General features: G+C 35.2%; 3 protein-coding genes across 5 annotated transcripts; 2 read left to right on the top strand and 1 right to left on the bottom strand.

Annotated features, from left to right (window-relative positions):
• The first annotated feature begins 338 nt into the window (after window positions 1–338).
• On the top strand, window positions 339–2,361 carry LOC119189163. Of its 2 annotated transcripts, none has more exons than XM_037438163.1 (4): window positions 339–470; window positions 851–994; window positions 1,395–1,600; window positions 2,141–2,361. In XM_037438163.1, exons 1-4 carry the CDS (start codon window positions 410–412, stop codon window positions 2,345–2,347), a joined length of 618 nt encoding a protein of 205 aa, XP_037294060.1. In that variant the 5' UTR covers window positions 339–409; the 3' UTR covers window positions 2,348–2,361. The 2 variants fall into 2 exon arrangements, with proteins under 2 accessions (XP_037294060.1, XP_037294058.1); XM_037438161.1 differs by having other exon boundaries at window positions 339–500.
• Window positions 2,362–3,405: 1,044 nt separating this feature from the next.
• On the top strand, window positions 3,406–5,565 carry LOC119188741. Of its 2 annotated transcripts, none has more exons than XM_037436605.1 (3): window positions 3,406–3,573; window positions 4,541–5,082; window positions 5,373–5,565. In XM_037436605.1, the coding sequence occupies exons 1-3, from the start codon at window positions 3,480–3,482 to the stop codon at window positions 5,550–5,552; spliced, it is 816 nt and encodes a 271-aa protein (XP_037292502.1). In that variant the 5' UTR covers window positions 3,406–3,479; the 3' UTR covers window positions 5,553–5,565. The 2 variants fall into 2 exon arrangements, with proteins under 2 accessions (XP_037292502.1, XP_037292503.1); XM_037436606.1 differs by lacking the exon at window positions 3,406–3,573 and adding an exon at window positions 3,603–3,732.
• A 974-nt stretch (window positions 5,566–6,539) lies between these two features.
• Window positions 6,540–10,767, bottom strand: LOC115454500. The gene is made up of 7 exons (XM_037436604.1): window positions 10,748–10,767; window positions 10,598–10,618; window positions 10,186–10,194; window positions 9,416–9,463; window positions 7,573–8,258; window positions 6,868–6,894; window positions 6,540–6,577 (listed from the first exon to the last, which is right to left on the bottom strand). The coding sequence occupies exons 5-7, from the start codon at window positions 8,217–8,219 to the stop codon at window positions 6,559–6,561; spliced, it is 693 nt and encodes a 230-aa protein (XP_037292501.1). The 5' UTR covers window positions 8,220–8,258; window positions 9,416–9,463; window positions 10,186–10,194; window positions 10,598–10,618; window positions 10,748–10,767; the 3' UTR covers window positions 6,540–6,558.
• Window positions 10,768–12,209: the final 1,442 nt, after the last annotated feature.

Here is a 12,209-nt window from a genome sequence, read left to right as displayed (position 1 = left end):
AGCTGTGATGTCTTTTGTATATATGTAGAATATATACGGAATTTTAGCCAGTGTAACTACTGGACATAGCAAGACTTAACATCTCATGTGATGGCGAGCGCAGTGGAATATCAATAAATACTTCGTAATTCAAGGTGTTGAATGGTGTTTCTACTGTTTATGAACGGTCATATAGCTTAACATCAGGCGAAGGGCAAGCTCGTTTCGTCATTCCAAGAAATAAAAAAAAAACCTGTTCAAAAGATACACGTTGAAAAACATATGTTTCAATATAATATACTTAGGTATAGTTAATCGTCAAGTATGAAATACTATATTTTCAGTATGTGTGACGGTAATGCTCAGTCCGCTCACAAAGTAATAAAATATGTTATAATTTTTATATTGCTTTTTGTATTATAAAGTGAAAATGATTTTCTTGGTGTTTGGTTTGGTTGTGATGAAAACTAATCTTTTTGTTGGTAGTAACGGTGTGTTTTTATTTCATAAAGACTATTATTGTATGTATTCGTAAACGTCGCGAATGTCTAAACTTAATGCTACTTAAGACTTTGAATTCTTCGAAGTTTGCGCTCATACACTTACTCTTTACATCAGACCCCTTATTTAAATAATTAATTGACATAAACAATCCACCTTCGCATTACATATTTCATCATACGATAAAATAGAAAACAATTATTGTGGCACGTACTAATTTGAAACATACGTTAATATATTAATTTTACTGTATGTGATGAAGAATAAAGTGTTTTCATTCTTTCATTCATTCACTCATTCATTCGTTAACAATCTCATACATTGCCTTTTAACGCTTCCCAAAATTCAAATCCAAATCTCAAAATTCCAGACACGAAATCATCGAATCTGATAGACAGGATTCGGCGTCAGCTAATGCAAGACAACTACGACTACCTCCCCTCTGAGAGTGAAGACTTCCCCCTCAACCGAGGAGATGTCAACGGACACAGATCGCCCGAGAAAATAATAGACGGTGCGACATTTGTATCTCTCCGAATATTAAACAATGCTGGTTACAAACTCAATGCTGAGCTAAGTTTAGCTTAGCTCGCATAAGTGAGGTTATTGCACAACATACAGTTTCGTTTACATAAATTGCTTTTGCTGATGGTAGGATATATTTTATATCCGCCCGGATAGCGACCACCGTACACAAGGTGTCAAAACCCGCCATAGTGGCACACGTAAGCGTATCAAGTTCCGGGATCAGTCTGTGTATATCCGTTTCCAACCGGCCAGCATAATTGTGACGACTGTCGAGTGATCATCTCTCGTTAGTCTAGATTACATTCATTGCCTGAGATGTATTTCTATACTTGTGTGCAGAAAAAATCACACAGAGCTAGGATAAAAGAAAATAATTATATTTTCAGATTATGACTACCATGAACAAGACAAACAAAGATTCAACATCACCGACATAGTAGTGCCTCGAGCACACGAATTTGAAGAGAAAGAGATAGGTTACCAAGGAGTGTCCAAGAATGACCTTTTCTACTACTTAGATGATGATAAAATTGGTCTGAATGATTATAAGAATAATGCTGTCAGTCCTAAAGTGAAATATAAAGTTATGAAGGTAAGTTATGCGTACAGGAGAGGAAAATGGGTAGGTACATAGTAGCTATAGTCGATTGATGGCAAAATTTTAATTATAGCTTTTGTTCACGGCTCCGTCCGCGTGAATTTTTTTCCGATTTAAAAGTCCTGCTCCCACCTCCAAAAATATAAAATAATTTTAGTAGTGCCTGTGATTAAGAAGCCAATTATTCCCGGCTTACATGACCTCTCACCAGAAGAAACAAGTAGTGCCTGAGATTAATGCGTTCAAATAAACAAACTCTTCTCCTTTATATAAGTAAATATTAATGGTAAATTTAAAATATGTATGTATCCCATTCCTTGAAAATTAGAATAGAAATGCCTCAACACTATTTTAGAGAAGTTCAAACAGGCCTGCATTATTTTATCGACGGGCGAAGGATGATCTGCTATCATCAGTCGGTAGTCGGTACTCTAACTGGACCCTACTCTACTTACTATCAATGGACATCATTTGCCAACGCATAAAAAAAAAACTTCAAAGTCTTAAAACTTAATAAAAAGATATTATGTCCAGGTAAAATCACCTCATCCCAACCGCCGCAGTCTGAACTTCCGGCGGTTCATCCAAGAGGAAGGGGAAGGAGGGGTGGCCCTGATGACCCTGGACGATGAGCCGTTCCCGGACTTCAAACTGCCCAAATCTAGGAGGCAGTACATGCACGAGTCTGATAATGAGGATATGGAGAACTTCATGGATGACTTTACCTTCGAAGATTATTAAATATTTTGAAAATACTTTTTTTTATTATACTGAGCAGTGGCAAAGGATCCATATAGCCCGATTCCATCGGCTTCCCTTTTATGTAGAATCTGATTATCATTAGAACGATTTGTAGACAGCATTCATGCATATAGTACCTATATATTGTATCGGGTCTTCTTCAGAAAATTTCTCCTTTTGCCACTGTTATTGAGACGGACTTCTTGTTTGCCTAATAGTAAGCGATACGCCTATAAACAGTGGCAACACCATACAAAACTTTGAATTACATACTGCGTGGAATTCCACTGCGCTCGTCATCCTGAAACATAATGTGTTTAGACAAAGATATCCCCAACCCTATTGGATTGGTATGAAATTAGTTGAAAAAAATGATTATACTCTTGGCATGTCTTTGTGATAAATTTTATCAACACTTAGAAACCATTAGGTATTCTAGAATACAAGATGAAGACATAATGTCACGAAACTAATTTTTGCCCGAGAAGTCTTTCATGACAAGCGTCACGTCTGCCCATAAGTAGACAAATCCTCACATACCAAACACCAATAGCTAGATTGTTATCGACATAATAAATTTTAAGCACTGAATGCTAATTTTATTGGTGGTAGGTCTCTCATATGTGAGTGTCCGCCAGGGTAGCTATTATCGCAATGTCAATTTCTGCCGCCAAGCAGCAATGTGTAGTCATTGTTTTGTTCCGGTTTATGGGTCGTATCGCTTACCAACAAGGAAACGGCAAGCTCGCCACGTCATTCAAAGCCATAAAAAAAATGCATCGTTGATGTAGTGGTATTACAGTATGACACCATTGCTGAGGGTTCGATCCCAAGACGTGCACAGATATTAAGTTTTTCTACTCAATAATGGCTAGGAGTCTGCAATTTGTGCCCGATAATACGATAGATTCGCCTCCTATCACATCATTGGACGGAATCGACAGGAAATGGGTACACCAGTAGCGCCTCTGCCTTCCCTTTCGGGGATATAAGGTGTGAATGTGTGTATGAATTGTAAAGCAATATAAAGGTACTCAGTTATTTTTCAATCGTAAATGCCGATCAATACATTCAAATCGTTATAAATAAACGTTGAATTGTGCAATACGATAAAAGGTTATATGTGTAGAATATGAAGTCAAAACTATATTTATTGATTTGCTTATGGAGCTGTTGTATAGTGTCTTGTGGCAAGATGGCTCCGTCAGAGTTAAATGCCGTTAAAAGTACGTTCAACATTCTATACGAATACCTACATTGGAGTATTAATTTCGATTCAGCTATTCATATTTATTGCTTTACAATCAAAGAGTTCTAAGATTATAATTTAGAGCGGACATTGGCAAGATGTCGTATGAAAATTATGCACTTATGCTATACTCAATGTACCGTAAAATAGTATTGTTTTATCATGATTTATATATATCTTTGTGAATTTATCGTTCGCTTTAACGGTGAAGGAAAACATCGTGAGGAAACCTGCACACCCGAGAAGTTCTCTATAGGAATTTCGAAGGTGTGTGAAGTCTACCAACCCGCACTAGGCCAGCGTGGTGGACTAAGGCCTAATCCCTCTCAGTAGTAGAGGAGGCCCGTGCTCAGCAGTGGGCAAGTATATAATACAGGGCTGATATTATTATTATTATTATCATGATTTATACCTACGTTTTTAATACCCGTGTTAGCATATTTTCTGTAATATCTAAGGACGCTGTGATATGTCACGCAATTTTAAATAAGACAACGTCTTATTGCCAATTGGTAATAATTGTTGGACCTCAAATTTGGCCCCGATATCCGGTCTATAACTAACTATACTGTTGAATGTGTTTGATTATAATAATTACGTAGTCGCATCAGTGACCGAATGTTGGACCGGGGGGATAACATTACTTCTTTAACGGTCAATATTACTAGCTATAATATAGCTTATAACAGATGCTTATATAGCTTAATATAGCTATTAAATGCCTAAAAGAATTTTTGATTAAAATAAAAAAATATCTTAAGTATCCAACACAAAAAAATGACTTTAATAATAGCTTTAATTGAGAATTAAATACGTTATTTTTAATCAATGATGGGTATCAAATTTTCTTTTGATTTTAACCCTAATATCCCATAAAAAATCATCAGGTTATATTAATATTATTAATATATATTAATAATATTCATAACCTCACCTAATTTTAGATTCAAAAGATAACAAAGTCGACAAAAGCATTGATTTTCTACATAAAATAAAGGAAGATCTTCGAAGAAACAACGATGATTATGCAGAAGCCATGACGAGAACCATTACTACAACCACTCATACAGTACAAAGCAATCAAAAGTTTAGTTATAAAAAAGGAAATTCAAATATAATAGAAGATTTAAATAGAAGAGCGTACGAATCATTCAGCGATGAAGAAAATGCAAGAGAATCAAAAGAAATCAATTTTTTTACTACTGCCACTGTTAAAAGATTTTCAAAAATAACTCAAACAAAACCTGCAGAGCCAAAAGTCGCTAATAACATGAATAAACTGCAAATGTTTTTTGAAGAAAATAAAGATTTGTTGAAAGAATTTATCGGTAATAAAGCAATGGCTGCTACTAATATGATTTCTAGACCCGAACCTAACTTTAGGATGAAGGCACAAGAAACTGTGAAGGAGGTTGTATTGCCCAATTCGGAACAGCTAGACATGGCACCGGCCAAAGGTGGTCGTATACACATGCTTAGAATTAAGGTAAGAAAGTTTATGATATAATATTGAGGACAAGAATTCTGTTATTAATTTATTTAAAGTGAATTACTAGACACCAGAATGTGGTACCATTGGTGTGCTACCTAAAAATGAGCCAATTGCTGAATAAAGTTTAGAGGCACATTCTTCTACAAAGAAATATTTTAAACTGTCGTGTTTCTTGTAGTTGAAGAGATTACAAGAGCTGCAAGGAATTCTTGCACAATGATAAAGAACTAACAAGATTTTTCCAATCTCAAAATAAAATAACCACCATAATTTTTTGTCCCCAGGGTCGGCTATGCCAACGCAACGTACTCATTCCTGAAGGTCCAAAATACGACAGCAAAGGCAAAATATACCTCCCAGCTTTTTCTGCAGGGCGTAAACAATTTGAAAATACCATTGCTCCAAAACTCATTCTGCCACGGTGCTGCAATTGTTGTAAAAAATCCGTATTGGGGTGCGAATAAAAAAATATGACAATTTTTTTTTTTTACTGCAACCGATGGTAATGAAATTGTAAATTTAATGCCGACTTATAAGATGTGTGTTTTTTACCGTCTTTGTGCTCACTAACGTCATATGGAAATAATTATTACATTAATTGAGCAGAAGAGTACGAGGAGTCAAGCATCGTTAAAGGTTGACAAGGGCATTTCTTTTGATAGCGTAGTAGCCATTCCTTTTTTTATTTATTGTTTTGATTGACGAGACGAGCTTGCCAATGGTAAGCGATATGACCGCCCTTACACAGTAAAAACACCGTCCAACACTTGAATTACAAGTATTGTTTGGTATTCCACTGTGCTGGCAATCCTGAGACGTGAGATATTAAGTCTCATTATATCCAGTAGTTACACACAGTTGGCTACAATGTCCTTCAAACCGGAACATAGTGACTACATACATAGAAATAGACATTGCGATGCTACCTACCCAGGCGGACTCGCACATATGGGAGACTTATCACCAGTAATATTCTTTTTCCGGCATCAAGTTTACGCCTTATTATTGCCATTTAATTGTCGTTATACACTAACCTTCGTGTAATGGTGGAAGTTGGAACTTAAGAGGAAAGAGTAACACATATGTTTTAGTCTTTACACCATGAGAAGCTATCTTGGTTGCAATATACATAATTCTTCTTTGAATTTTGTTAATGATTAACAGAAATAGTATTTATATACAATAAAGTATTTGTGTTTAACAAGTAAGGTGTCGGTAGGGGGCGAGCTTCCCCTATTGGATACGTAGTCTGTTCCCCTCTTCTTTGAAGTTAAGACTTAGCCCTCTTGGGCCATGTCTATTAGCGTAGTTTATACATTCGCCACGAAACTATCCATTGTAAGCAAAATAAAAACAAAAGGAAAATAAATCGATTTATTGTAATTTTATACACTGGTTTTATTAAAATAATTCTGTCAAACGAATTATCATATATTTCATATTACAAACATTTTGCCGCTGAAAAAAAAATCAATTGAATATTTTCTTCCTGAAAATATTAAATTACATTTTAATGTAAAATTTCTCGGAATTTACGTGATGTTTCGGATATTTTTAAATTGTAAACAGAGTTCTTAGACGTTGAATAATGACAACGTTTTTTTGCAAACAATAAAAGCGTATTTGTTATATTAACTGATAATAAATTCGGGGTAAATAATATAACATTGCATAACAGAAATTATTGACTTTGACAGATTATTAAATACACAAGATTAGTGCGCCCAACAGTTTCCAAATATTTATAAAGTAGTATTTACGACTACAAAAAATACTTACTTGAATCTGTTTAAGTAACTTCTTAACCTGAAAACAAGCAATTGCATAAGCTAAAGCAAAATTAGTTTCTGATCTAATATTTTTAGTGTTTATCCAAATAATATGATTGATTTATCCTAACCGAATTTCGGCCATGGTGGCCAATCTCAACGGAGACTAGCCAAGTACGCAGGAGATATTATAGTGCACGAGTGTGTGCAATACACAGGAGCACTCTCTGTCCCTTCACTCTCATAGTACGGTGAGACGGCAACCCGACATGAGCGGGGAGATATCAGGCGCAGGATCAACGACTTTACGTGCTTGACCAAATAATATACGAATAATATTGATTGTAAAATTAAATCATATGACTACATAGATTAAAACTCAAATTTGTTACAACGCAGCACATGCCAAGCAATGCCAAAGCCAAAGCCACTTCCACTCAACCAGCCAGCAGTATCAATATTGCCTATGGTCCGCCGTTGAATGTTCGTGACATGACATCCAACTGTTAAATGACGGGTATAAAAACCCAAGGCATTCATTTCAATGGACATACAATTGTGTGCCCTAGTATAAGGCGAAACGCTGTCCGAATAATAAAATATAATCTCTGAAGTAATTTGTATTTATATTACCCCCTTCTGTTTTAAATTCTAAGTTTAACAGTATCTAATTTAATGACCATCTAGAAAATAATGATATAGAATATCTACTTACATTCCAGGATAGTTTTCATTTAACACCATCCAATCTCTCCTTCCGTTGTAAGGTCCAAACCAACCATTAGGTCCTGGAGGCAAATGGCTCAAAGGTCTCTTTTTATTTAAAACGCGATCTTCATCTTTCATACCTTTGATACTACCAAATATATATCGTAAACAATGACTACATTCATTACCAGAGTCTTCATTGCTATTCGTTTTAAAATCAATTACTTTATCTTTATTTTCTGTAGATATTTCTGTCGGGGTATCTTTTTCAAATAAAGTGTCAAGTAACTCTCTGCAGTAGTGTATTGCAACTTCAATTTTAATATCATTAGACTTAAGTTGTGTTTGTTTTAGCAACCTATCGCAAACTTTGAGCAGTTTAAATGGTACTGCTTTTGGTGCTACTTCTTTTTGATAATATATATCCTTTAGATACTCAGTATCTTCGTTTTTTAATTCTTTCTTTACACTTTTGATTTGTTTATCGTCTCTGACATACACAGATTTGTCTTCTAAAGAATCGTGTGAGATGGCTAAATTATTTGTGATGTAGTCAGAAGGTTTGTGTCTATTATAATCTAGGTGGAAATCTTTCCCATCTACGTTTGGGTAGTGGATTTCTCTCTTTTGCTGTTTCTCATGATCCCTGACCATTAGTGGCAGCAATAACTCTATGTTAGATATTGAATTTCTCTGCAATAAAGATTTATTAAAATTATTATATACTCAGTTTCGCTCTTGGCTTCCGCGTGAAAAGTCTTCCCGCAACAAAATTACTACGGCAGCTTAAATCTAATATAAAAATTCAAAGATTTCCTACAGGAGCATATTACCGGGATAAAAATATAGCTTATATGCTAATCCAGGACATAATCAATCCGTGAGTAAATTTCATTCAAATAAATTCAAATAGTTTCCAAATTAACTTTTATTATCTTGGACAATTGGGGTGTAACCGTGCTGTATAATAAGTTGGATTCCTAGGACGGAGTAATTTTGGATGGATTTAATAATACAATTTGCTCGGGGTTGCATCCTATAAGGGACTGGACATTAGTCTGGCGACCAATCATAAACAGCAAATGAATTCAACAACACGCTTCGAGAATACATTGCGCCGACTCCACATTGGAGTGGGATATAAGGTTATATTTTATTATTTTTAGCGTCGCTGCACTTTGTCTAATAAATTACTTACTCTATTTTTAACTTCAAGCCAGCCCCGGATCTAAGGGGGGCTAGCCGTGGCCCGTGCCCCGGACGGCGAATACGGAGGGCGGCAAATTCAAACTTGGCAGACGAATACATAACTTATCATTAATGCAACTTTGACTACGGAGACATACAGTACATTCAATACAAAAAGTATTTCCCGCGGGGCGCAAAATGATGTTGAAGATGACAAAGGTGAAACCATTGGTGGGGGGGGGGGCATTTTTCAGATTTTGCCCCGCCTCCAAAAAATTCAAGATCCGGGGCTGCTTCTAGCAGCAGCATACATATACATCGAAGCCAATGTAATTACTACACAGTGTAACTTAACATCTAATTTCTCGCTATAATGATCACGATGCATTGCTATTAATCAAGCGGGGTCTAAATGAGTAAGAATACTTCCAGAAGTGAACTACCTGCAGTCACGAACTGACTTCTACAAGTTTTGAAGATTGTAGACCTTGTGGCGTCGCGTGTATACAATCATTGAAATATTGCCCGTTAATGTAAACGATGGAAGTTTATGCGCAATAATTTGCTGCGAGAAATTGATAGTTTAAATATGGCTTTATAATTACAAATTCTTTTACATAATATATATTTCTAAGTAGTAGTAGTAAACGGTATTTATTTACCTCTCCATAATAGCTCCTTCGCCGCGGATGTCCTACTATAACCTGGCTCTGAAACACAAGTAATTGTTTTTAAAATCTTATAAATGCGAAAGTTTGTGAAAATGTTTGCTAGACAACAAAAATACGGATTGGAATGGAATTTGGCTCACGGGTAGACCTGGATTAACACATGGGCTACTTTTTATCCTCATAATTTGTTTCAACGGGAAGTAATGGCATTTTTATCTAAATTTGGAAATAGTTGCCGCTGGTGTCATGTATTATTTTAGCGAATGTTATAACGGCAAAGACTTTTCGCGCGGTCGAAGCCGCGAGCGATTGCTCGTATATTATAAATCATAGATCCAAATATTATAGTTATCTACCCGTATTTTTAAATGGCGCCGTTCTGAAGGTTGTGTGCGTGAAATTTTTCTTATGCGATGTTACAAAGTATTAAGACTGTAATTCATTATTTAATTCTCCGATAGAAATTTGTTATAAATAATGGGGAATCGTAATATTATCAATAGTTTTGTATTGACAGCAATAGCAATAGGAAGAGAAATTCAAAGATTTATTCCTTGTCATTAAAAAATATGTTATAAATTTATTATTATTTCTCATGTTTACTCTAATGTATGACATTGAAATAAAACTATTTTACGGGTTTTGTCGCGGTTCTTTATATTATTATTTTTTTCGACGTTTCGAAGACTGTAGCCTTCATGGTCACAGGGGGGAATATTATTTTAATTAATTTAGATTTAAATATATTATTTATAACTTACGTCGAGGTCCTGTAAAAAAGAAAATATATAAAACAAACATAAAACAATAGCTTAATTAAATGCTACAATTCATAGTATCTATACATGAAACAGAAAGTGTTATAGCAACTCAGTGTTTCTATAAAATAAAATCAATTCCTATTTCAACCTTGACTGCTTCGATGGCGTAGTTGTATTGCGTGCGCGATACAGCTTCCGTTCTTGGGTCTCGGGTTCGATTCCCGAGTCGGCCAAAGTGATATTAGGTTTCTTTTCAGTCTTACTCTGCACTTTGGAAATTGTGCTCGATATGGCGGTAGATTTGCCCTTTATTATATTATAGTACGGAACAACTGCTAAAAATTTGTGCCCAAGTTGTACCTCTGTCTACCACTTCAGTGATAAACGTGTGATGTGTATAAAACATACTTACGGGATAACAGCCACTACCTGCCTGACGACAAAATAAATACTTTTAACTCATATTGAAATATAACCTTTCTTACTTCTGCAGAGAGTAAATGATCTAAAATATATTAAATTCGGTTCAACTTTATTATTTTTTCAATAAGTATAAACTCACCGCGCATAGACATAACAAGATCCACGCAAACAGCATCTTTGAGATCAATTATACGTAAATCTACTTTTATAACCAGAGATAATTTTTCGATTAACAAACAGTAGATGAGATTCAAGGCTCCATTAGATCGATTAGTTACACTTACACATTGACGTATATTCTATAGACACGAACGTCCATATAAACTATTTGTTTAAAATATGAACTAAAATAGCAACCAAGACGTTACTGTTATAACCTATTTATTCACTTGAACAATAAATAACTTTACTTATTTATAATAATAATATCAGCCCTGTATTATATACTTGCCCACTGCTGAGCACAGGCCTCCTCTACTACTGAGAGGGATTAGGCCTTAGTCCACCACGCTGGCCTAGTGCGGATTGGTAGACTTCACACACCTTCGAAATTCGTATAGAGAACTTCTCAGATGTGCAGGTTTCCTCACAATGTTTTCCTTCACCGTTAAAGCGAACGATAAATTCACAAAGAATACACACATTTTTTTTTTAAAAGTCAGAGGTGTGTGCTCTTGTGATTTGAACCTGCGGACATTCATCTCGGCAGTCCGTTCCACAACCAACTAGGCTATCGCCGCTTTTTTTTACTTATTTGACTAATATTTTTTATTCAAATCCAGATTTACACTTAGACTCGAGTTCTTATATCATGAGCGCCACTCCGTACACAACCACAAGCTGTCAATATTGACCATCCTAAAGTCAGTTTGAATGGATTGCAGCTCAATTCAGTTGAACACAGTGAATGTTAGGAACGCCAAATCTAGTACGTAATACACAAAGACCGTAGTGAAAATATCTTTTTAGAATCGTTAACGCTAATAGCAGATAAAATGTATGAGAACAACATATCCCATCGATAAGGCTATTGCATTTTTTTTAAAACATAACGATTATAATACGTCTTTGCTACGACCCCAGCAATAGTAAAGCACCTTACCACCAAACATAATGATTTAAAAACAATGCTGCTGGAATGGTAATAAATATATGCCTTACCACCAAACATAATAATATGTACAGCTTTAAAACGCCTTTTAACGAATAAAAACAACATATTACTGCTGACTAATTTTATGGAATTTATTATTTAGGTACTATTTATTATCAACCCACACGTTTATAATCGATAAAATTTTTAATAATCGATACTAAACATCAGTACTGCACTACGTACCGCACCTAGTACTGCACTTCGTTTTATGTAGAATCTAATTATCATTACAACGATTTGCAGACCGCGTTAATGCATATTAGTACCTATATGTTGTGTAGGGTTTGCTTTCGAAAAATTTCACCTTTCGCCACTAATAAGCATCTATTTTTAAAGGGCTCCCGACCCGACAAGTTTCTTTCACACCTATGGAAATATCCTAAATGGGCTAGAAAGGTAAGCTTTAGAGTAAGTTAAAATCCCGAGCCAACCACCCATTATTTTT

Source organism: Manduca sexta, chromosome 2 (assembly GCF_014839805.1).
Source record: "Manduca sexta isolate Smith_Timp_Sample1 chromosome 2, JHU_Msex_v1.0, whole genome shotgun sequence".
In the NCBI taxonomy this organism is placed as follows: Eukaryota; Metazoa; Arthropoda; class Insecta; order Lepidoptera; family Sphingidae; genus Manduca; species Manduca sexta.
This window is presented reverse-complemented; position numbering and strand designations above follow the sequence as displayed.